The 26,260-nt window shown below is 42.0% G+C and overlaps 3 protein-coding genes and 1 long non-coding RNA gene across 5 annotated transcripts; 3 read left to right on the forward strand and 1 right to left on the reverse strand.

Moving 5' to 3' along the window:
- The first annotated feature begins 710 nt into the window (after window positions 1-710).
- On the forward strand, window positions 711-6,140 carry LOC109194649 (uncharacterized). Its single transcript, XR_002056457.2, has 2 exons — window positions 711-1,301; window positions 4,523-6,140. It is a non-coding gene; the product is annotated as an uncharacterized LOC109194649 (long non-coding RNA).
- LOC109194648 (uncharacterized) lies at window positions 1,344-4,233 on the reverse strand. Its single transcript, XM_019345382.2, has 2 exons — window positions 2,592-4,233; window positions 1,344-2,490 (listed from the first exon to the last, which is right to left on the reverse strand). The coding sequence occupies exons 1-2, from the start codon at window positions 3,645-3,647 to the stop codon at window positions 2,230-2,232; spliced, it is 1,317 nt and encodes a 438-aa protein (XP_019200927.1). The 5' UTR covers window positions 3,648-4,233; the 3' UTR covers window positions 1,344-2,229.
- A 5,212-nt stretch (window positions 6,141-11,352) lies between the features above and the next one.
- Window positions 11,353-16,301, forward strand: LOC112842097 (TBC1 domain family member 2A-like). Its single transcript, XM_025897951.1, has 3 exons — window positions 11,353-11,729; window positions 12,741-12,851; window positions 12,975-16,301. Exons 1-3 carry the CDS (start codon window positions 11,649-11,651, stop codon window positions 13,356-13,358), a joined length of 576 nt encoding a protein of 191 aa, XP_025753736.1. The 5' UTR covers window positions 11,353-11,648; the 3' UTR covers window positions 13,359-16,301.
- Window positions 16,302-20,603: 4,302 nt separating this feature from the next.
- LOC100690266 (C5a anaphylatoxin chemotactic receptor 1-like) lies at window positions 20,604-24,549 on the forward strand. 2 transcript variants are annotated; one of them, XR_003213723.1, is made up of 3 exons: window positions 20,604-21,610; window positions 21,724-23,743; window positions 23,944-24,549. XR_003213723.1 is itself a non-coding variant. In XM_019367728.2 (2 exons), exon 2 carries the CDS (start codon window positions 21,729-21,731, stop codon window positions 22,740-22,742), a length of 1,014 nt encoding a protein of 337 aa, XP_019223273.1. In that variant the 5' UTR covers window positions 20,604-21,610; window positions 21,724-21,728; the 3' UTR covers window positions 22,743-23,837. The 2 variants fall into 2 exon arrangements, 1 of the variants encoding a protein (XP_019223273.1); XM_019367728.2 differs by lacking the exon at window positions 23,944-24,549 and having other exon boundaries at window positions 21,724-23,837.
- The last annotated feature ends 1,711 nt before the right edge of the window (window positions 24,550-26,260 follow it).

The raw sequence follows: 26,260 nt of genomic DNA on the forward strand, positions 1-26,260 counted from the left end.
GTAAGGTGGGCACACAACAATTAGTGCAAGCATAAATTCATTCATGAGGGGGAAATGACAGTGAGAACATAGTGAGTTCAGTGCACGATGTGACATTGTCCCGAAGGATTTAGTTATTCTCTATGGTTAAAGAAATTGCACTAATTAATTCATATTTATTATAAATAATCCTAATTATACATCTTGCTTCCGTGTTTGTGTCCTGTGTCACTAAAATTACATTCTATTTTGGTTTTGTACATTGATTAATGACCTGCAGACTCTCCTTATCATATTAGGTGTCCATAATTGTCACTTAGAGAAAGCATAAAGTTCAACTTTATCTTGAAAGTGATTACATCCTTGCATTGCATACTTTAGGTTCATTTTTTGCTGGCAGGTTTCTTAAAAAAAAAAAAAAAAAACGAATAACAGGCAGATTTAGAATATAACATCAGCGTTCTATAGATGGAAAGATAAAAAATTACATGTATGTGCTAACTTTCTAAATGCTTTGTTTGTTACATTTCTGATAAATGGATTTGAAAGTGTATCAAACACATTTGTGTCGGCCTTGGCTCAATAAAGTTTTTGTCTTTAAATTAACTTTGTCTTTGTATGTTTCAGGTACTGCACTCATAAAGACTGAATGAACCAGCATTGCAGCCATGGGTCATTGTTAGCATCACCGGGAAGGTTGAAGCCGCCCACTGCACCTGTATGGCCAGAGTCGCGGATACCTGCAGCCATGTCGCTGCTCTTCTGTTTAAAGTAGAAGCAACAGTGTTGATCCGTGGCACAAGGACTGTTACAGATGAACCTGCATACTGGGTTTTGCTGGGTAATAAGACCAAGATACAGCCAGAGGTTGGCCATAAGACAGACTTCTCCTCTTTAACTGCCCCAAAAAAGCCTCTCGATCAAAACATAAACAGCATGAATAATATATTTAAAGCTATGTTGGACAGAAGAAAAGTATATATTTCTTAGACAACGCGAAATCTGCACAAAGATAACATTTTCATGTCATAATATTCTTTCCGTTATACCGCTAGCATAAAGTTATATTAACAATGGTGCTGTAAAGTTGTTAGCAATGTGTCAGCTTGGCGACCTGCCACAGAGTACCTTTGTGATGACACAAAGCTATATTGTGTGTGATGGTGTATGCAGCGTGTTGCTGGGAGAGAGCGTCAGCTTCATAGTAACGTTGTCAATGAGGTCAGACTCAGACCGCAGCGAATCGAGGGCGGAGTCAGCTCACCTCGCCAACGACTCTAACGGCCGCCACTCCCACCCAGCGGATCACTGCAGCACATCAGGTTGGACTCACATGCACTCACACATGCACACACACACTCACATGCACTCACACCAGTGTTGGGTAAGTTACTTTAAAAAAGTAATTAATTACTAATTACTTAATCAATATTGTATTTAAAATACTAATCTAATTACTGTGTCTGAAAAGTAACTTAATTACTCAATAAGTAATTTAACTAAATACTTATTAAAATCCCTATAAACCTTGAGTGGACAAACAATAGAAATTAAACTCTTTAAATGATAAATAATTTTAAAAAAAACATACGAGCCAACATGAAATAGTTTAGCCTTTTTGCTTCCTGAATCATCTTTATTACATTCTATAAAAAAACCATTCTTTAATAATTAAATTTTTTAGTAAGAAATGTAACTTTCTTTAGCTAAGAAACACAATTTCTGAATAACAAAAATATTTTTCTGCAACATATCTGAATAACAAAAAAGCTTAACTTAAGAAATGTTAAACATGACATGTATCACGCTGTAAACATTAAAATTTTTAAATTTTCAAAGCAATGAGTAACATATTCATACGTAATGTATGTAATCATGTCATGTGTTTCAACAAAGTGAAGTTAACTCTGACCTTTGGTTAACAAACAGAATTCCTCTGAAACTTCCTCAAACCAGTGAGCACCATATTTCCTGCATGCTGTATGCACTCATGTTTTCCAAAACCTTTTTTGTACTACTTAGCTGTGTTGTTTTTGAAAAAGTTGTCGTATCTCATTAATGTAAGTCTCTCAAAGCGTTCACTTGACAGTCTGTTGCTTCTGGGTGTAAGCACAAGATTGCCGAGGCTAAAAGGCCTTTCGACTGGTGCGCTTGATGGTGTGGCTGTGTTGTGCCTCAGTGAAATGGCCTTAATCCTGGGAAACTGGCTAAGAACACCCAGCTCAGACCCAGCAGATTTCAAATATTCCATCACCTCTGTTTCGGCAGAGTAGGTACAGTCGTCCTCCTCAAATGAAAAAAGTCATCAGTGGAGTCAGCAGGGTTCTTGTGATCTTGAGCAGGTTGTTGGTCTTCAAGAGACAACCCACGGCACTCTGTAGTAAGCATTGCCCTAACCATGTCTTTTTTCTCTTCTTCTCTGATCCAGTGTAACTTAAACTTAGGCAAAGTGACTGCAGCCAGGAGAGCTTCTTTATTGTCCATCATTGAGGAAAAGCGCACCTTGATCGCCTATGAGACAAAAATACATCAGACACTTCACATAAGAGCATGATAAATAAAACAAAAATTTATTTTAGGGTAAGGCCACATATATATACATATTAGATTACCTTAACAATGATATCAGGGAGGGATGCTGTCAGCTTAAGCTCGTCCTGCAGTGCCAGCGTCCTGGACATTAGAATCTCCAGAGTTGGAAGGAGGATTCCAAAATAGCAGTTCTCTTCTCCTTGCAATATGTCTAGTGCAACAGTGAGTGGCTTCAACATGATACAATACTCCTTTAGGAACAGATACTCCCGATCAGTGAAGCATTTGATTCCAAACTGAGTGCAGACAGTATTTAATTCAGCAAGGGGAATGTCAGTGATCCTGGACAGGGCGTCGTGAAATGAATTCCATCGTGTTGAAACAGGTACTATGAGTTTTTTCTTGAAAAAATTATCTACCAACTCTGAAGCAACAGAAGAACGGTTTGCTTTTGTCCACATTGCAGAACACTTTGAAGTTGCACTTCTGTAGATGAATTTTGCCTCATTTGCTTGAAGCCATTTCTCAACATCATGAAAAATTAAGTTCAGTGTGTGTGATGCACACCTTAAGTGTGGAGGGAGAGAAAACTGTCCTTCAGATTCTGTGGAGAGGGTCTGCTCAACATCAGTAAATGTCACCTCTTCATCTTCTTCCGATTCCTCATCAGAGTCTGATTTTTGGAACATTCTAAAAGCTTTGATAAAATTGGACCCGTTGTCTGTCACGGTGGCTGTCACTTTAGAGTGCAGTCCATAAGCCGAATGCACTTGCTCGATTTCATTGCCGATGACATCATATGTGTGTCTCCCTCGAACTCTTTTACATGCTAGCGCTGCATGTCCTCGTACAAAAGTAGAAGGATCAATCCAGTGTGCCGTCATTCCGAGAAAACTTTTGTTATGGCTCGTCCAAATGTCAGCAGTCGTGGAAATATATTCCAAACTCTCGAATGTCTCTTTAAGCTCCATTTCCATGTCAGCATAACACTTATCTAAGTAAGTAGAAAACGTTTTTCGATCGGGCAGTGCTGCTTTTTTGCCACACACAGGTATTTTGTTTAATATGCACCTAAAAGACGGAGACTCTACAGTACGCAGCGGTAGCATCTCTTCCACAATGTAGCCTGCAATCATTTTCTTAAGCTCTCAGACACTTTCTGTGTTGCTGAAGTAAAATCAAGTTTCGTCTGCTTAGCAGGAGTTGCCGCTGTGTTATCCATGGATGATGAACAAGGCTCACTCAGAAGGGTTTGTCTGTGCTGCCGTGTCAGGTGCTTCAGCAGATTACTTGTGCTATTGACAGCGGCCGATAGTTTTTTCTCCCCAGGACATAGCTTACATATTACTGTAATGTTATTGTCTGCTTGTTTTAGAAAAGTGAAGTGACTGGAATGTTTCCATTTCATAAAACAGCCACTCGCTTCAGCCGAGTCCGACATCTTCTGCTTTAGAATATGACTATGCCGCAAACTGGCGCGAAATGACGTGCACCTGCACTACAGCGATGTTAAAGCGGCAGAGTTTACTTCTACGTTTAGAAGATAAATTATTGAAATTAAATAATGATTTTCAGCGAGTTTAGTTATTTTACAATGTAACGCAAGCACATTTTAAGTAACTGTAATTAAAATACCTAAAAATGAACAGTAATTAGTTACTCTACTTTTTCAGTGGAAAAGTAATTTAATTACAGTAACGCGTTACTTAGTAACGCATTACACCCAACACTGACTCACACATGCACACACTCACATGCACGCACACACACACACTCACACACACATGCACACAAACACACACACACACACACACACACACACACACACACAGTGATGTCAGACAAACACCAGCTGTAAGTATCAGGGCTCACCTGTCCTCCTCAGCGTCACACTCACCTGCAGCAGCTGATATTTGAGTCAGTCACACGTGGATGTCATGCATTAAAATACAAGCTCTGAGCGTTTCAGTTTTGCATGAAATCAAAAGTATCTGCCCCTCCCCTCCACCAGGTACCTGTGCTGCAGCAGTGAGGCCGAGCTGTGGGATTGGATCACGAGCCTTCTCAGAGCTCAGGTACGTTTACCTGCACGCTGGTCTGGGATCAGCCGTCGCTCCTGTGTCTGGCCATCATTGATGTGCATCGATGGCGAGAGGCTTCGTGGAGACTCTGGAGCAGAGCAGCAGCAGCGGAGGAGCCAGCGGAGGCGATGGAGATGCAGGCTCTCCAGACTCAGACGCCGCCGGCCAGCCCGCGGTGAGAAGGAGGCAGACGCTGCAGGGAGTCTGCACGCCATTGCAGGAACTGTTCCTGCAGGAGCTGTCCTCCAGCTTCATCAAGAAGACCACGGAGGAGGAGCAGGGGGAAGAGGAGAGGCCCTACGATGTCTGAGGACCGAAAGGTGGAGTCACATAATCTCTCTCCATTCACAGCACGCCAGCAGTCGACTCAAGGTGGCCATTCAGGTTACAGAGACAACGATCACATGACCTCCTACAGGACCCGTCAGGCAGACTTTACTGTAAAAGCTGCGGCTGAGGAGGGCCATGTGTTGCGGTCGCCTGTAGGTGATTGGAGCTCAGTTCGGGGCTGTGCTAACATCAGCGGCTCTCTTTTTCAGCCTGCGTGCAGCGTTCTCTGCAGCCAGGAGAGGGCGCTGTATCAGTTTGTACTTAACAGACTGAGAGCTGAGTCATTCTGTTTATTTAACAGGAAGTTTAATCACACGTGTTTGAATGTGAATGACTCACAGATGGTCAAAAATGTTTTTATGATATTTTAATGTTTCCAACGAGTCTAATCTTATATCTCACATCAGTAACCTTCTCTAACCTGTCAGTTCAAATACTCAATGAAGCTCACACAGGTAAAGGAGGAAGGTGTCACCGTGCGTGTGACTCAGTAACAGGTAACCCGCAGCATTGTTCCTGTGGATTTGTTTAAATAAAGTTAAAAGAGACTAAGTGACAGAGAGCCGGCTTCAGTGACGACTCTGAGATTACACATCAGATTACACAAACGATGACATCATAGAAACGCGGCGCTGTGAAGATTAAATTGAAGTAAACAAGCTGCAACATGTGGAACAAATCAAACTGTGTACACAGTTGGTCACATCTAAACGCAGGCGCCTCATTGGTCAGTTCTACACGTCTGCGTGTAAAGTGACCAATGAGGCGCCTGCCTCAGTCTTAAACTGGCGGTCTGGAAGTCGTGCAAGTTGGTTTGGCGCCTCCTGCTGGGACAGTGTAACGTGTTCTTCCTGTCGCTCTGTCAGCACTAATGCTGCATTTCCTGTGAAGACTTCATAATAAAAGTCATGTGATGAAGTTCATAGTACTGCAAAAGTAGGAGTACTGCAGTACTTCCATCAGTTATCACTTTGTATTAGTTTGGAAGCTGTATGAACATTTTTATAAACGTGTTATTCATATAAAGACACTTGTAATCATATCTGCAGTAACACACACGTGTGTATTTATGGGAGTGTTTCCCAGTAGCCACAGTGTTCCAGTAAAGCGCTGGTGAGGACAGGCTGGCCTCACTGGTTTGTGTTAATGAAACCTCCGTCTGCTCATGTTCCTGTACAGATTTGTGATGTGTTATTAAACTGCTGGTTTGCTGCAAACTGATTGGTTCAGAGCTGTCATGCCTTATCCAATATTTCCTCTTATTTTGAAAAGCTTCCTCTTGATGGTTTGGCAGGATGTGATGCAGAGAGCGAGCAGCAGGTGGCAGCAGGTATTCAAACATTTTGCAGGGAAATCTTAGAGAGAAACTGTTTCCTCTGAGGGAAGGGTCATCGTGTCAGAGTGTGGACAGCCTCTCACATCAAAGAAGCTGAATCAATCAGATCTGAGAGCAAACTCGAACACAAAGATCACATCCAACTTTATTTATTCAGACTTTCCTAACAAAGACACAAATTTGTCAGAACCGTGCCGGCACCGTTAGCGATCCATCCAGAAACTCACAGGGAACCCACAGCATCAGTTTGTCAGCTAAAATATCAGCTGACTGATCACAGGGAGGGGTCGGTGATGGTTTTCTCATGGACTTCTGTTTCCCCGTCAGCGGGTTTGCCACCTGCTGGATTTTAGAGAGAATGCGCTTCCATGTCGGCTTCACTCTTCAGATTAGGAGGCTACGTCCAATTTTTAAACTTTATCACTTCTAAACTGACAAGTTCTGTAGTTATCTCAGTGTCCATCGTCTCTCCTGGTCCGTCACTCCGTGGAGGAACACACTACGACACTGTGATGCCGTCTGCTATTTTCTATGCTGTGGTCTGCTGGAGTGGTGGAATGGCAGAGAGGGACAGGGGGAAACTCAACAAACTGGTCAGGAGAGCCAGCTCTCCTGGACTGTCTGCTGAAGTCCATCGAGCAGGTTGGGGAGGAGAGGATGTTGTCTAAGCTAACATCCATCACCCCCTGCATGAGACTGTACGAGCGCTGAGCAGCTGGTTCAGCAGTAGACTTTTATACCCACAGTGTAGGAAGGAGCGCTACCGCAGGTCATTCTTACCAGCAGCTGTCAGACTCTATAATGCAGCTTAACATTCTTTTGGTCATCTTACTCGCCAGCTTGTTTGTTTACTGTACATTTTATACATAGCTCCGTACAATTTTCACATTTTTCTGTACATATTCTGTACATTGTTACCTGTATATACGAACTTATAGGACCACCTTGTGTCTTCCTTTTATATTTTATTTTCCCTTGCTGTAAGAGCTCTGTAACACTGAAATTTCTCATCCGTGGGATATTAAAGGTTTATTCTATTCTATTCTATTCTATTCTATTCTAAACACAAGCTCCAGCAGCTGTGAGGAGGGTGTGCGTGTTTCCTGAATCAGTAACAGCTCACAGGTGAACAGGATGTATGCAGGTAAACTGGAGGGTCCGTCGAGCTGATCGGTGGTTTCGTGAGGATAATGTCGATACGTGCATGCATTTGTGCCAGCTGCAGATGGAGACTTTGTTTGCCGAGGTTTTTAGTCTTGTCAAACCGCCCGAAACTCTGGCAGACAGACACAGACACCCTTAACCTGAAACACGGCACAGGTTAACGTGGAGTCGAAGTCTGAATTAGAATAGAATTCAACTTTATTGTCATTGCACATGTCACAAGTACAAGGCAACGAAATGCAGTTTGCATCCATCCAGAAAGTGTTTTAGCAATAATACAGAGCTATTACAGAATATGGATCTATGTTACAACGTACATGGTATGAAGGTATGTTATGAATATGCTATAACTACAAGTATGTACAGGCTGTAGTGAGTGTACAGGCTATGAACAGTCTGTTTACACACCATGAAGGAGGCAAAACCATCACTGAGACTGTGAGCTCATGCACTGTTCCTGTAACCGCCAATAAAACCTTTACTGGAAAGGCGAGCAGGAGTCCTTCATCAAAACACCCGATCAGCAAAATCTGATGTGAAAAAAAACAAACTGTAGCTGATCCATCCACCGCTGTTTGTTTTACACAGAGAAAGGTTCTGTTAAACTCTTCAGATGAACAGTTAACTTAGTCTGACACCATGTTTAATACACGTTTGCACAGCTCACTGACGACAGCAGTCCTTTTCTACATGGAGGCCATATCTGCAGCAAACAGAGGTGACTCTGAAGGGGGGCGTGGGGTGTACCAGACCATGTTTATTTCAGGGCTTTCATAACATTTTCCAGATTGAAAGTGAAATAATATAAAATATTGTAGTAATTAAATTCCATTAACATTTAAAAATGGAAAAATACAAGCTTTTTTCGGAGCCACTGACCTGAGGGTTATCAGGTTGGACACTGAATTATTATTCATGTTAATTCATGTCCATAGCAGGGGTGTCAAAAATAAGGCCCGGGGGCCAGAATCAGCCCCATCCACAGAGGAAAAACGACCATGTTTCACTTTGTCGTAAACCAGCCCGACATCCTGATGGTGTTGGACAGATGTAGACCACCCTTTAAGAACCATGTGTTGATACACCACTGCTGTAGTTAACACACTGTGAGACAAACTGTGTGTTGTAGTCCCTGTCAGTACTCTTGCTGCAGCATTTTGGATTAACTTTTCAGGGAGTTTTTAGGACTTCCCGATAATAATGAATTACAGTAGTCCAGCCTCGAAGTAATAAATGCATGAACTAGTTTTTCAGCGTCACTCTGAGACAGGATATGTCTAATTTTAGAGATGTTGCACAAATGGAAGAAAGCAAATATGGAATGCCAGTACTGCCAAAATGAACTAATTAAATACACCATGAAATAATTAATTAAATGTGTCAATAATTAATTAAAATTGGAATTAATTAAATACATATTTATGACGTATTTAATTAATTAGTTATTGACACATTTAATTAATTATTTCATGATGATTTAGTTATTTAATTTTGGCAGTCTTGGCCCTAGGGGGGCCTAAACTGGACTTCTTTAAGTTTCCGTGAAGACGTTAAAGAAGTCCAGAAGCTCCTTAGACTACGATGACCTTGATGACTGAGAACCTTCACAGACGTATGATAGAGCCGCTCGGCTCACAAGCGCTCGCTGCAGACAAAGCGTGGGTCCCGGTGTCCGGTACACAACAGATCAACTGAAGATGCCATTGCTACAACGCTCCACACCACCATATCTCACCTGGAAGTGCAGGGCCGTTACGCCAGGCTGCTCTTTGTTGACTTTAGCTCTGCTTTCAATACGATACTCCCGGACAGACTAATAGTTAAACTGCTGGAAATCGGACTTCCTTCTACCACCTGCCGCTGGATCAGAGACTTCCTGTCAGACCGTGTACAGAGAGTTAGAGTGGGGCCTCATCTTTCCTCAGCCCTCAGCCTCAACACCGGCTCTCCACAAGGCTGTGTACTGAGTCCCCTACTGTACACTCTGTACACACATGACTGTGTTAGTACCCACCCAGACAACGCAGTCATCAAGTTTGCAGATGATACCACCGTGGTGGGGCTCATCTCAGGGGGAGATGAGACGGCGTACAGAGCTGAAGTTCAGAGGCTGTCAGATTGGTGTGTAGATAACAACCTGGACCTCAATACCACCAAGACAAAAGAACTGGTAGTTGATTTCAGAAGGAGGAAGTCCGAGCTGCAGCCTGTCAGCATCAACGGGGAGTGCGTGGAAAGGGTCTCCAGTTTCAAGTTTCTGGGTGTGCACATAGACACAGACCTCCAATGGAGCTCTAACACCTCTGCGGTCTTAAAGAAGGCCCAACAGCGTCTCCACTTTCTGAGAATCCTCAGAAAAATGGACCTGAAGAAGGAGCTGCTGACCGTCTTCTACCGCTGCTCCATTGAAAGTGTGCTGACATATTGCATCGGTGTATGGTTCTCCAGCTGCACCACAGCACACAGAAAGGCACTCCAGAGGGTCATCAATATGGCCCAAAAAATCATTGGACATCCTCTTCCCTCCCTGAAGGACCTGTACAGCACTCGCTGTCTCAAGAGGGCACGCAGCATCCTACGAGACTGTACACACCCAGGACACCGGGTGTTTAAGCTGCTGCCGTCTGGCAGGAGGTTCAGGCTGCTGAGGTCCCGAACAAACAGACTCAAGGACAGCTTTTACAACAGGGCAATAGCCCTAATCAATGCAAATAGCTGACCTGATTGGCTACCTGCCTGGACTTTTTTAAGGGGGAGGTAACAATGTTTAAAACAATAATAATATTTATATTTATAACAAGGTGCAATAATAATTAATGTGCAATAATAACAGTGTGCAATACACATAACACTTATTCTTCTTTTTTATTTCCAAGTTAATATACTGTGTTGTGTTGTTTGTGTTGCGTTGTGATGTGTCATATCGTGTCGTGTTGTGTTATATGTAGTACCGACGTAGGACAGTTTTTCCAATTTCATTGTACTACTGTACTATGTATGACTGTGCAATGACAATAAAGAATTATTTTATCTTATCTTATCTTATCTATCATAACCCCTGCCGACTGTCACCTCGCGGAGGTTAAACAGAGACTTCACTTACTGAGGTTATATCTATCGAGTCTTTATTTCCTGATGTTTGTATGTGCCGGACTTGTTTCAGTCGCCAATTCTGAATTATAACTAATGTCAGAAACATGTTTAAGGAGGAGATGAAGGGAAAAAATCCAGTTAACATCTGATCTTTGTGCTTTTTGTTCAATAATCAGCGTGACCTGTGTATAAACGCATACACTTTATCAAAAGAGATAACGTCGGTGTTTCCGTCATGTAGTAACCATTAGGCTAACTGTACAAAGCTTAAACACTATGAAACACGTACAGACCTTACGCTGTTCGACTAATATTTTTATTGTGAATATTGATCATGAGGGTAAACTGGAAGCCCACTTTGCTGCCTCGGAGCCCTGTACACCACGGAGCGAGGTCAGCATATCCAGGATATCTTCAGCGCTCTAGCACACACCCTGCTCACCTGTCAGCTGTTTAACACCTGCTACTTATTCAGGAAACACGCCCACGTTACCTGGTGATGGTCACAGTTTAACCTGGGCAGCTGCAGCTCGATATAACACAATGTCGGCGCATTGTTCTGCACAAGTTAAGTAAATGTAGTTTTTTTCCCCCTGAGCTCAGGGCTGCTGGAGCTTGTGTTTCCCTCAGAGTGACTGAGACGACAAACGGGATTTAAACGGAGAGCGATGGACATGTAAAAAAACTACAGAGCACTTTATCAGTGGCTGATAGCCAGTCGCCGGTAAACCTCAGCTGAGTTTTAGCTCTCAGTGGTTAAACACTGGACTTAATTCACTCAGGTTCTGTCTTTCGGGTCATGTTTACTTCAATATTTTATTTACAACTGAGCAAATTAAAGTTACGTTTCATAACTGCATAGTTTTACTGATAATTTGTTGTTTTGTTGTTGGTCTTCATGTTTCTTCTTTCATCCGTTTCTTTACGCGTTTCAACATCCAGGCCTGTGACTTCTTTTAATCCTTCTCTCTCACTTCTCAGCTCCTCCCACCCTCAGCACTCCCTCTGGGTCTCCAAGCCCCTCCCATTGCAGCTGATCAGGCGCCCCCCCGCAGATGGCAGAGAGTCACCGTCACTGAGAGTTGCAGCCGGAGGGTAAAGGCTCGTCCACCTTGCCGGTCCCCCGCAGAGACATGGTGTCTCAGTCCTCAGACCGGATAGGACACCTGCAGCAGGAGAAAGAGATGCTGAGGGAGGAGGTCAAAGCTCAGAAGGTGATCCGTCGTTTGGTAATCATAAAACTTTATTGATCCCCGCTGCCACGGAAAATAGTCACAAACACACCGCCTCCTGCAGGAGCTGGTGTGGATCCTCTACGAAGCGCTGGAGAAGCGAACCTGCGCCGAGTTTTTGGCATTTTTGTAAATGAACCGCCCCATGTTATGTAGCTTGCTGGATTTCATACTTATTGGGCAACATATTTATTTATTATACAGGCTATACAGTACATAAGATCAAAACTTACATGTTTTATGTAACTAAAGTGTGTAATTATGTGGGCTACAGACAATAATTAAGTTATAGACTATATTTATATGAAAAACGTGTATACTTACTGCATTTGAATTATTTTAACCATATGTAACCACCTGCATATGTGTTTGAAAAAAAAGGCTTTGATTTTGCCACCCCATTTGATTTCTTTGCCACCCTCATGCCACCCTAAGAAAATTTCTCTAGGTCCGCCCCTGCACGTATCATATCTCAGGCAGTAACTGGCTGAACCAAAACAGGACACACTCACAGAGACACAACATGAGAAAGGCTGAAATGAAGCCGAACGATTCTTTATTCTAGTTTTGGGTTGTTGAATCACCACCTGCAGCTGGCAGACAAATAAAAAGTGCTCAGAGTTACCACCACTTCTACTTGAGTAAATGTACTCAGTTACTTTTTCTTACTTCCTGTGAGCTTTGTGTGACAGTAGAACATGAAATCAATCTGCAGCTGTACTTGCTGTGCAACTGTTTCCTGTCAGGTGATCATAAAACTGTCCGATCAGGTGACAGCGTGTCTGTCAGACCCGTGGCGCCCCGACTCGTCCTCCGCTGGCCACGTCAACTCTCAGACTCGCAAACAAACGACAACCTCAAGGTGAAGCGAGTGTAAAAAAACCTTCCAAAATGAGCTGAAGCTATCAGCAGTGAAGGAACAGCTGATATTGCTTTACTACATCTGAAACCTCTTAAACCTCTGAGGTTGTCTGACTGCGTTTGTGTCTGCAGGATGACATCGAGGCGTATGAGACTCAGAACAAGTTTCTGAACTCTGAGATCTACCAGCTGACCAAATGGTGGAGGAAAAGCTCTGAGCAGGAAAAGGCCCTGATGGTGAAGGTCGGTCTGACGCCATTTCTGTTCATTTAACCCCCCCCACCACAACACAGAGGTGCTATAGGCCAGCTACAGCCCACAGCGCAGTGATTAGTGCCCCTTTTCCTGCCCTCTGATTGGCTGCAGGCTGCTTTCCTGGAGGCCACTAGCTGTCAGGTGGAGAGCCGTTACCTGGGCGTCCTGCGGAGGCTGCAGGAGATCAAATCTCTGGATCCGGCCCAGCGGGAGGCTGTGCAGAAAATGATCGAGGACGCTCTGAAGGGAGAGCTGAAGAGCGTCACGAAGCTTAGTGTGGACAGGTACAAGCACCTGAACAGCAGGATGGACAAAATAACAGAAACAAGCTGCCTCTTTCTTATTCAAGAGTCACTTGACATGACAATTAAAAACTCAGAAGAAGAAACTCTATATAGACCTAATTTTTTACTGTTTACTCCAAACCTGTTAAATGTATTAAACATCCGCCGTGTCCTCAGGGATCATGATGAGTATGGCTTTAAGATCATTTAAGTGGTTAGACTACACGCCTTTGGAGCGGAGAATTGCAAGTTCGATTCCCGCCTGGGGTCCTAAGGCTAGACCCCCTATGCTAAGTGAGCCTACCGCAGACATGAGTGAGACAGATAAATATGAAGGCATGCCGGCTCGGACGTCAGGCAGATCAACAAGGTCCACGTCAGATGTTGAGGAACCAGGGCACCCTGACGAGAAGTGGGCTACTGGAACAAGAAGGCATCGGTGGGCAAGAGATGAAAATAGGGTGTTGTTGGAATACTAACAGAACCGAGAGAAACTCTCACCAACAAGCTTCTTCCTCTAAACTCCACAAACTGGTCCGTCCACTCTTCTCATCTGGACTGAAACAACAAAACGCCACATTTATTATCACCCCAACGATTGTTCGGCACCATTCTCCCTCCTTTGAAATTTGCACTCATTACATAAAACCGCACAGGTACAAAGACTTGGATTAGTGAGATAAAATAAAAATAAAGTTTGTGCTCTCTGAGCAGCTGTGATCATCAGTGTGATGATCCATCAGGGTCTGAATACACTGCAGCAGCTTCATGTCTGCGATGTAGTGGTGCGGAAGCCAGCGTTATGTTTGATCTCTTTCAGGTAATTCACTGCAGGAACCTTTACAAAGTGGATTCTGGCTAAACCTTCAGGGATCACATCGGCAGGTGGGATAGGTGAGAACAGGTGAGAGCAGAAGAAAGATCTGAGATCAGGAGCATCTTTTAGCTGGGACCCCTTCTGGATCATTATCATATGGCAGTGCAGGAATTTATTTCCACTGAGGCCTAATAATCAAACAAACAAACTAAAACACATGATAATTCATTTGTTTGAAAAGTAATCAGTACGCTGCTCGGTAGATAAGCCGTGCGCCCTAGCGCGCAAAAAGCGAGCGTTTAATGCTCTAACAGCGCCCGCTTTTTCTGCTGCCTTTATGGACTCTGGAATAATGATCTCCAACTGTAAAAGCGTTGAGGACCTTCCGGACATTCTTCATTCTACCGGCACTGATATTTTGGACTCTATTGCTCCGTTCAGGACTGTGCGTGCTAAGCAATTATCAGAGCCGTGGTTGAATGAACATACGCGCTCCCTTAGATGTGACTATAGACGCGCCGAAAGGAGATGGAAAAAGGACAGACTGCATGTTTCTCTACAGATTTAAAGGACTCGTCTTTCTGCTTACCAAGAAGCTGTAAAAACTGCAAAGACACAGTTTGTCTCAAACTTAGTGTCAGTAAACAGTCACAGGCCTCAGGTACTTTTTAATGTCCTTAATCGTTTTCTTAGTTCATGTGATAATGCTGGAGTCATTTCTTCACCAAGTATTTGTGATTATTTTTTTTAGCAATTTTTAACAACAAGGTTCTATCCATTAGGGCCCTTGTCTCGTCGACTGCTGCTTCAGATCCGAGTCTTTCTCCTGTGTGCTCAGCTGTCTTAGAGCAGTTTGATCCTGTCTCCCTTAATGACTTGATCTTCATCACCTAAGATCATCACACTGCCCCTCTGATTGTCTCCCCCTCTATCAAAAACACTTCTAATACTATTGGGCCTTTTATCCTGAGATTAATTAATACGTCCCTTGCTACAGGATGTGTCCCATCATGCTTTAAACAAGCTGTAGTTCAGCCTCTTCTTAAAACCACAACCTGGACCCAACTGTTCTGTACAATTACAGGCCAATCTCAAAGCTTCCTTTTCTGTCCAAAGTTCTGGAGAAAGTGGTCTACTTACAGTTGCTGGCCCACCTTGATTTTAACAAGATCTCTGAAAACTTTCAGTCTAGTTTTAAATCACTAGATAGCAATGAGACGGCACTTTTGAGGATTTTTAATGATGTTCTTTTAACTCTAGACTCTGGCAGCCCTGCTGCCCTTTTATTGTTGGACCTGTCAGCAGCTTTTGACACGGTCAACCACGACATCCTGTTATCACGGCTAGAATTTCATGCTGGCCTAAAGGGATCTGCCCTACAGTGGTTTCGGTCCTACTTGTCAGGAAGGTCTTTTTACGTCAATATGGGCCCCCATAACTCCAAAATAGCCCCTCTTAAATACGGTGTAGCTCAAGGCTCTATTTTGGGTCCTGCCTTGTTCGCACTCTATTTGTTGCCATTGGGTTCTAACTTCTCGTGGTACAATATATCATTCCACTGCTTTGCTGATGATTTGCAGATTTATCTGCCTTTAAAAGCAGGGTCAGACCGTCCCCAGCTGTTATTATGCTGCCTTGATGACATCAAACAGTGGATGTTGTTAAATTTTCTAAAGCTAAATGAAAACAAAACTGATGTTGTCATTTTCGGCAACTTTGTCAATAATCACATCGATAGCACTCTGGGCCCCCTTTCCTCCTATTGTAAAACACATGTAAAAAACCCTCGGTGTCTACCTTGATGGTTCTTTTAAATTGAATAAGCAGGTCAGTGCAGTAGTCCAGTCCTGCTTCTTTCAGTTAAGACAGCTAGCCAAGGTAAAGCCATACCTCCTGACTAACATCTCTGAACGTGTTATTCACCTATTCCTTACTTGCAGATTGGACTACTGCAATTCATTGTAGTTTGGTCTTGACCAGGCCTCCATTCATCATCTTCAGATGGTCCAATATGTAGCATTTTAAAATTTTTGTATTGTATTGTATTTTTAAATATTAACACAATTTAATTGAGACAGTGTTTTGTATTATTTCACTTTCAATGTGAAAAATGTTGTGAAAACCTTGAATAAAATATGGTTTAGTAGACAGCATGACCCCCTTCAGACTCAACCCTGTTCGCTCCAATGTAAAATAGTACAACTACTGTCAGCCTTCATTAAGCTGCTTCATTTAAACATGGTATCAAACAAGGTTAACAGTTCATCTGCATATTTTAATTCAACTCCTGGAGGATGTTTTTATGAATGACTCCCTTTTCCCAAGTAAAGGTTTTAATAGAGGTCACAGGAACAGCGCTTATGTTTTGGATGCTGGAAACATGGTATCTTTCACTCTACCTGAGCTCAGTGTCTCAGTAACGGCTCCGCCTCATTGCTCTTTGCAGTGGTTTTGTTTTATTCACCAAAAATAACATAACATGCCAAAGAGCAGCCAGTAAAAACACTTTAGAAATCACCAGTTAATCTTTGCCTATTCCCCATCAAAGTTCTCCTCAATAAAATATGAATGATGAAAAAGACATGACAGATAACATAATCTGATAGTGAGAACAAAATGTATTGTCCCTTAACAAGCCTATTTAATCTGGTAAGGATTAGCATTTGGCATTTGAGGAGGAAGTTACTGATGAAAGTAAACATTGAGTAAAGTGACCTCTAGTGGCTGTCAACCACTGTACAGGCAAACAACTGATTTGCTTTAATGAAGAGTAAGAGCTTAAAATTTGTTTTTAAAACCAGGGAAACCATTATAAATAGGTCTGTGACTTAAAAATAAACTTTAAAATAACCTTATCAGAAAGATTAAAATAGGAAAAAGACCAAGACACTGGTTTCTAATCACTGATGTTACTTATGACATCATGACACTAAAATCAAGAGGTTTTATCCTGTGCACAGTGCCACAGCTGCTCAGCACAGTCGCATGTGTTAGAAGAATAATCTGTTAAGATATACATATTATTTTTACAATTATGGGTTATAATTGTAACCCACTAAGCTTTAGCACTTACCCTGGTATAGAAAAATTGAACACGCACACACACACACACACACACACACACACCATTATTTATTGATATTTTTATTTTTTTAATGTTTTGTCAGTTGAAGACGGTTGAAGTCTATCTAACAGTGCCAAGTTACAACAGGCACTTCAAAGCTCTTTATACTGTAAAGTTAAAACCACACAGTATTAAAGAGAAAACCCCAGCAATCAAATGATCTCCTATGAGTAAGCACTAAGGCGACAGTGGGGAGGAAAAACTCACTTTTAACAGAGAGAAACCTCCAGCAGAACCAGACTCATAGGAGCAGCCATCTGCTGCGACTGGCTGGGGGATAATCGTGATGTCATTTTATGCTTAGGATATTGAATTTCATGTGAAAATGTTGTTATAGCAAGTGGGGTGTGTTTGTTGGAATTAGTGATTGAACTAATTAGATCTTTTCATGCTGAAGAGTGCAATTGTCAATACATGCAAGAAAAAAATTATAACAATTGCCCAACAATGTGCACGTAAGAATCTTCTCAGTGTAGGAATTAGGGATGAAATTTGTCTGTGGGCCTGGGGAAACATACGCCGAGTAATTGCCGAGCACAGATTGAACAATAAGATAAATGTTGCTTGATCAATAGTAAGGATGGGCCTGATGGCGAAAAATACTCCTTGTCCCAGAGACTCAACTGGAGCTCTAATAAATGAATATAAACCTGAAAGGTTTGTGTAAACTCTGGAAAAAATACTTGCGTTGCTCGTTTGTTCATTCTCTTCAGATCTATTAATATCTGAAGGTTCTGGAAGGACGCCATTGAATAAATCAGTGCTCTAACTCTCACTGGTCGAAGTGTCTTCATCTTCGGAGTTGTTCATATGAACATTGCTTGTAGGAACCTCCGTTGAGTTGGGCTTAATAAACTGGTCCCTTGAATATACAACTCTTTTTGAGTTGGGTGACTTTTCATTTTCATGTGTATCTACAGAAACAATAGTGATAACCTCAGTTGTTTCAGAGGGCGACTCTTCGTTGCTTTGCGGACTTTTAAATCTGTATACAATCGTTTGTTCCTTTTTCGTGTTCCGAGGTTTAAGCAAAGATGCCCAGCTGCGTACAGTATCCATGACCCAGTTGTCTTTAAACATTTTTGAAGCAATACTAGCTGGAGTGGGAGGGTTGTTTGTTTCATTTAAACTATACCCTTCTCCTGGCTGAGGTCTTTCATGAACATCACTGGTTGTAGGAACCTGGGTTTCACTGGTGGGAGACTGTTCATGTTCACGGTTGTTCATATGAACACTGGTTGTGGGAACCTCAGCTCTTTCCTCACTTTTAGGTGTCAAATTGAATCTTTGTTCCCTTGTTGTGTTCTCAGGTTCAAACAAGAATGCAGAGTCGGGTGTATTATAACGCTCCCTCGAATCTACAAATCTTTTAGATGTGGGTGACTCTTCATTTTCGTCTGTGTTTACAGAAACACTCGGTGTGGGAACCTCAGTAGTTTCTTTTTGGCTCACAGACTCTGGAGATGTACAAGAGGAATAAAGATCCGCAATTCTTTTATGGAGTCTGGACGTATTAGTTTCTGCTTCCTCTCTTTGAAAATTCTCTTCAGGTATATTAATGTCTGAAGGTTCAGTAAGGAGGATGGTCGACTGTTCCTTTTCATTGGTGTTTACAGAAATACTGGTTGTAGGAACCTGAGCTGTTTCAGAGGTGGGTGACAGTTCAGATTCACTCGTGGGTGAGGTACATGGTGCTTGACCAATATTAAAGATTTGGCTGGTGACATAAATGACTCCTCGGCCCACAGACTCAACTGGAGCCATAATAAAGGAAGAAAGAGCTGAAAGGCTTGTTTGAACTCGGGAAAAAATTGTTTCTCCTTCCTCTCTTTGAAGACTTTCTCTGACAACATTTTTTCCATTCCTTTCACTCTGTTCTTCTCTAGAATAAGAAATCGGTAAAACAGGCGCATAAGGTTCTAAATAATATCCTTCAAGCATAAACACATCAGTATCTGAAGGAATTGTATGACTATACTTTTGTCTGGGTTGCAGATTTCCACAGACATTACTGCTTGTAGGAATGTCAGCTGTTTCAGAGGCCGGTAATTTTTCATCTCTGGAATCAAAAATCGGTAAAAGGAACCCATCAGGCTCTAAATAACAGCTGTCAAGCTCCTCAAAGCCATCAGTATCACTACTTGTAGGAACGTCAGTTGATTCAGAGGTGGGTAACTGTTCATCTCCGGAATCAATAATTGGGAAAACGGGCCCATCATCTTCAAAATAATATTCTGTACAATCAAAGACATCAGTATCTGAAGGAATTGTATGACTGTACTGGTCATTTGGTTCGGGATTTTCGGGAACCTCAGTTGTTTCAGAGGTGGGTAACTGTTCATCTCTGGAATCAAAAATCGGTAAAAGGAACCCATCAGGCTCCAAATAACAGCTGTCAAGCTCCTCAAAGCCATCAGTGTCTGAAGAAGTTGTGCGGCTGAATACTGAACGCCACATTTTTACAGACAGATTGGGTTGGCAATTCTTAGAAGGCTATTGAATCGATAAATTAATTTGCTAAGCTGTGTTTTCAACGCTAGGTGCAGTTGGTGCAGTGGTTGTGTTATCTGAGGGGTATTTATAGGCTCGGATCCCTTTGATCTAACACTTCAAAGGAAAACGTGCGGTGACGTCAGAATAGGCGTGCGTTTGAGTTTCATTCTTCCCAGCAGTGTTGCCAACATAGGCTACGTTCACACTGCAGGTCTCAATTCCGATTTTTTGATCAAATCCGATTTTTTTGTCTGCTTGTTCACACTACAAATAAAATGCGACAGCAAACGTGCTCTAGTGTGAACGATCAAAGCGGCCCGCATGCGCAAAAGAAGACGTCACACACAACTCGCTCTGTTTAGACCCAGAGCAAACAATATTGTTTGACTGATGGCCCTTAATATAAAGACTTCGGACTTTACGTTTCCCAATTTTTGCTTTAAGTTATTTTGTTATTTACATAATAATGTAGATAACCTAATAATTATCCTTATTGCTGTTTTAGAGAGGCGGTGCTTCAAAGGATAGTTGCAGATTTCTGTCAGAATCTGCAGATTATACAGTACAAATAAAATGTTCATGTTGTGTTCCCAACAGTTTCACTGACATCTACGCTGGATGGCCAGGAAGCGTTCGCGATGTCTTCTCGGGCGCTTCTCCGGCGCTGATAATTGGCGTCTGTCCTGTGTCAGTGACGTAAAAGACGGATTTAATGCGACATGACCGTTCAAACAGCAGTCGCTTTCTAAAACATCGGATATGTATCGGATTCAGTACCACATACGAAAGTGACCCAGATCGGATTTGTGCCGTTCACACTGTCATACCATGATCGGATATGGGCCGCATAGGGTCAAAAAAATCGGATTTGATGCGCTTTCGCCTGCAGTGTGAACGTAGCGACTTTGTCGCTATATTTAGCGAGTTTTCAGACCCCCTTAGCGACTTTTTTTCTAAAAAGCGACTAGCGACAAATCTGGCGACTTTTTGTGGTGTTATTGAAGACTCATTTATGACGACTTTTTGACGTGAAAGCGCGTATTGCTCTCAACAAGCAGCGGTACTGCCGTGGGCACTTCGCCCGTGCCAAAGCGTTCACAGGCGGAGGATAGTCCTCCCCCAGCTGCTATCAGGGCAGGAGATGTTGACACCTATGCGTCCAACTGCAAATGAATCGCGCATGGGCGAAGCCGCTGCTCCCGCACTGACTGTAACGCAGTCAGTTCTTCTTCTATTTATTTTTTTAAGAGTGTCAGAGCAGCATGGAGATCCTTAACCTGGTGAACCTTGCTCTGCAATTAACAGCCACTCTTCAACACATGCTCGGCATCCAACTAGAGACTTGCAGCATATGGGAAAACATGGGTTCCTGCATTAGAGCTACAAGGTTGTTGTTGTTGTTGTTGTTGTTGTTGTTGTTTTTTTAGATGCAGAAAAATGTACTAGTTACCTTAACTGTACACTAAGAAAATAAGCTAGAGACCATCTCGTGTACTTTCTGTACTTTCTGAAATGAAGCAGATGAAGGCATCCTGTACAGAATGGGCATCAATCATTTCTGCTGTGCGTGTGGTCTTTGGAAGCTCAGACAGCTGATTTATTGTTGAGGTGATGTCTTGGAGGCTGTCAGCGGCTTGCTTTACTCTATCAATTTTACAAGTGACCTCTTGTGTGCTCAAACTGTTTTCAGCCCTTCAACTTAAATGTAGGAAGACAGAAAATACAGATAAAAACTTAAAACTAACCTTTCAGAATATTCAGGGCCAGTTTCTTTCTTTTTACTGCAATAACTTGATTAGTTCCTGTGAAATTACACTTTTTGCCATTTAAAAACAGCAACAGATTCAATAATTTTGTAATAGCAGTTCTCAACATTACACTCATGTGCAGAGGACTTGTGCTCTTAGCAGGAATCTTGTGCAATTGTGTCAGCGTGGGGTGGGGTGAGAGTATGAAGCAGACCAGCTCTAACACTCTACAACTTCCTCTTAGTAGTGACAGAAAAACACAAGCAGGGGCTAAACAATCGGTGAGTTAATACTAAAGTCGCATTTTAAATTTTTATTTTAAAAAAAGAAACTGTTTTAGATAAAAAGTCTGTTTTAAGACACTAACCTATATCCTGTGTTTTGCACTTGTAAGGAATCATGGATTACAGTTATGATAATTACACATATCCTGACATTATTGAGTCTGTGACTCCTGAGATTCAGCCGATCCAGATAGTGGCCCTGGTCATGTACAGCCTTGTGGTCCTGCTGGGTGTGCCTGGAAATGCTCTGGTGGTGTGGGTGACGGGGTTCTGCATGTCCCGCTCTGTCACCTCCCTCTGGTTCCTCAACCTCGCTCTGGCTGATCTTCTGTGCTGCCTCTCCATCCCCTTGCTTATGGTCCCTCTGGTCCACGACGACCACTGGCACTTTGGTCCGCTGGCCTGCATGCTCATCAGAGGCCTGTTTTACCTGGTGATGTACTGCAGCATCCTGCAACTGGTTGTGATCAGCTTGGATCGTTTGTTGCTGGTCATCAGACCCATCTGGTGTCAGAACCACAGGCGACCCAAACAGGGTGCTTATGGATGTGTTGCTGTGTGGGTCCTGGCCTTGATAGGCAGTATCCCACAGTTTGTGTACGCCAAGGAGATTGAGGCAGGTGACGAGAAGAGAGAGTGTAGGATGGAGTACACTGTAGACAGTGCCTGGCCTGTCTCTGTTTTTCGCTTCCTGATTGGATTCATTATTCCTTTCCTGGCTATTCTAGTTTGTCACTTGGTGGTCTTCAACAAGACACAGAGGGGAATGACACGAGGTCGGACCCGGTCCAAGAAAACACTGAGGGTCATCATCGCTGTGGTGCTGAGCTTCTTCTTGTGCTGGCTACCTCTGCACATTGTGGATTTCCTCATGCTGACCACCCCTCGGGTTTCCTCTGCGAGCCCCAAACTTCACCTGGCACACGTTATAGCGCTCTGCCTGGCTTACTTCAACAGCTGCCTCAACCCTCTGCTCTATGTGTGTCTGGGTCAAAGCTTCAAAGACAGCATGAATCGCTCCCTGCGTAACATCCTCCACTTTATTGGCGAGGACCCGACCACCAAGAAGAGTGTAACTAATGTGGACACCAAGAGCACCAGTAATGGCAACGAGATGACAAAAATATGATCGTGCACTGACTGTAATACTTTAGCAATAGAATAATGGTTTCGCAAAAGAATAAGTAATTTCTGCTGACCTTTGCATGGATATGAGCACATAGATATGACAGTAAAATCACTTGGTGTGTATAAGTAAAAAAGATCTGTGGATGCAAATACTCTGCCTTTACTTTTTGAGTCAATAAGATTTTTTTTCTGGTTAAGTTGGGTGGTAAGTAAATATGTTTCCAAGAATCTTTTAGGGTTTAAACTGCAGAAGTATTTCAATAATTACAAAACAATGCAGTAATGTCCAGTTGTGTAAGTGTTGTTTTCATAAACCACAAGAGGGAGAAACACTCTTCTGATGCTCAGTTGCTTAACTCTTTCCCCTTTCAAAGCCTACTTGGGTTCCCTCTTGAGGATCTTTTTATATTTCAGGCCTGTTACCCTTGGAAAGATATTCTGATGGTTGTATGTTGTGACAAAGAGACTGGAGTAGAGGCAAGACTGAAATGGTTTGGACATGTGCAGAGGAGGGACAGTGAATATACTGGACAAAGGACGTGGAATATGGAGTGCCTGGGAGGAAGAGAAGAGGAAGGCCTAGCAGATTCATGGATATCATGAGAGGACAAGAGGGCTTGTGTGACAGAGGCGGATGCTTGGAATATGGTGAGATGGTGGTAGACCTCTGCTCCGGTGACCTCTAAAGCAAGCAGCTGAAAGAAGTTGTGGAAAAGACCTAAACAGAGTTGTCAAATGATCAGACAAAGAGTTTGCAGACTGTGCTAGAAAAACTCTTCTGGGGACTTGTCAGACATTTCGCAATATGTGAAGTTAATATATACAAACAGTTTTTTTCTTCCTGGTATAACTTAATATACTTCCAGGTTAAATTTACTTTGTGGAACCACCTACTTTGACTTTTACGAGTAAAGCAACAAATGTGATTCACTCATGTACATCCAGAGGGTCTTGACAATTTAGATGTCACAGTTTAGGTTTTCTTTTGTCGTTTTACAGCAGGTGTGTCAAACTCCAGGCCTCGAGGGCCGGTGTCCTGCAGGTTTTAGATAACACCCTGGGTCAACACACCTGAATCAAATGATTAGTTAGTTACTAGGCCTCTGGAGAACTTCAAGACATGTGGAGGAGGTAATTTAGCCATTTAAATCAGCTGTGCTGTATCAAGGTCATCAAAAACCTGCAGGACACTGGCCGTCGAGGCCTGGAGTTCGACACCTGTGTTGTACATTGTTAAGTTTAGCGTACATTGTACAGGGTCAGTTAATGGGGGTTTCATCCATGATTAGATTTAACTAACATATCAAACCTGGCGTGTGGTGGATAAATGCCATTGCTTAAGAGATGTTTTTATCAGTTTTTGTCAAACTTATAAAAACATGAATGAAGACTGTGCGACCAATATCCTGAAATAATGTTTAAAATGGAAACACCATTCAAGGAATAGTTTTAAAAAATGCATGAACAACATAACATTTTCTATTGAATTACTGTATATACTTCAGATCGTCTGCACACCAGCTGTTCTATTAGCAATACAAAACTGTATTTGTTTTTTAAATTTATAGCTTGGATTAAATTTAAGTGAGGTTGCAAATAAAATACTTGGATCATTAGAGTAATTTAAAAATAATGTATTAACTAAAAAGTGTTAAGGACAACAAAACAAACTTCTTGGTTGGGCAAGAAATGCAATTAAAAGAGACTCACTAGGCCATGAAAGGGTTGTTCTGAGAATATATAGACTGAAAAGATTAAATATGAAGAATATTGCCATGTCAACATCAATAAAAGTAACTGTTATTGTACTTGTGGATGTGATATTGGATTTGTACTATTGTGCACTATTGTATTGCAAATTGACAAAGGCTATTCTATTCTATTCTATTCTAGATATATCAGAAACACAAAATTAGAAGAAGGTGTTCAGGTTCTTCTGAGCCCATCTGAGGAGCCCATCCTACAACGACATCCTCTGACTTCAGAGTTACATGGATTAAACTAAAAGGCATTTTCAGTTATAACAGCTTCAACAATTATTGAAACAGATTTAAAAACTCAAATATAGACTGGAAGACTGTGTGACATCAAATTGTCCTCTAACACTGAGAACAAATACAACACACGTATTGACTAGTTATAGCATAGTAACATTTGTTAACTTGAACAAACACGCAAAAGGTTGTTCATAAGGAGAAACATTTCACCGTTTTTAATGAAACATTTCCCTTATCTTGCATTTGATAGTTTTACGTTGACTCTAATATCCGTCATGAATATGAGATCTGCTGTAGCACTGTGTTAAGACTTACAGTTAGGAACATGTTAAGGTTTAGTCTGGCAGGAGGAAATTGACCTGTCATCAACAACTGAAAGACAACTGAGCTCAATTACACTTACACATGGCAGAGTAGATGAAATAAATGTAATTAAATTTGGACAATATAGTTCAGTTACTTAGGTAACCAAAAACACATGACGCTAACATACGTGGACGGTGGGATAAATGAATTCTGACAGGATGCTTTTAGAATCTGCTCTACCAATCTATTAGGTATGCCAAGATAAAACTAATGCGGTGTAATACAACAGGCTTGCAATAAATTCTCGCTTTGTGGGAATTGTTATGTTCAGTCAATGAATTTCTTGATGAGTGTGTTGGTCTGGCCAGTTTGGTTGCTTTGCTTTATTGATTTGATTTGTGAAAATTTGTGATGCTCAGCTCTACTGGTTTATACTATTAAGAATTTTTTTTACCATTATGTTGATACCCTAGATTTATGAAAATGTGATATTTAGTATGACGGCCCCTTATGAGCAACCACTTGACAACAGTGGGAAGGAAAAACTCCCTTTTAACAGGAAGAAATCTGGCAGAACCAGGCTCAGTGAGGGGCAGCCATCTGCCATGACCAGTTGGGCGTGAGGTGACGGAGATCCCCCTAACGCTTATTTACATTGCAATAGAATTAGGCTTTTCGGGGCTTCCCATTATGCATTGAGGATTTCTTGATCAATCAATGACTAACCCTTTGTTTGCTCATCTAATCTTGCTCTGTAATATTAAGATCCATAACACTTTTCATTTCTCCCAGCTCAAGCCTCTGTGGACAAGCCTGTTGTAGCGAGACTGTAGTTGTTGCACATTTTCACTGTAAATAAATTCACTGTATTGAAGGTCCTGTTGTGCCCAGGTCCCAGTAAAGCTGACAAAATCAGAAATTTCTCATACATTAAGTAATGCTATGGCTGTAATGACTCATTGGCAGGATTTTAGAAAACAGCCATGAGACTATTGCATGGGGGTACAGTTAAGCTCGAAATTTTACTTTAACTTGATGAATACTTTGATTCATTTATGACATTTGCAAAACTGCCCCATCACCGTCATCCATTAACCTGCATGCTAACACTAAATTAGGAAGATCAACTGTGAAACCTTCAGCTATAGCAGACTTGATCATTGTTATAATGTTAAAATGCTGGCTGTATCTATTTATTAGAATAGTAATGTGTGAA

The sequence above is a fragment of the Oreochromis niloticus genome, linkage group LG14 (assembly GCF_001858045.2).
Source record: "Oreochromis niloticus isolate F11D_XX linkage group LG14, O_niloticus_UMD_NMBU, whole genome shotgun sequence".
Taxonomy (NCBI): Eukaryota; Metazoa; Chordata; class Actinopteri; order Cichliformes; family Cichlidae; genus Oreochromis; species Oreochromis niloticus.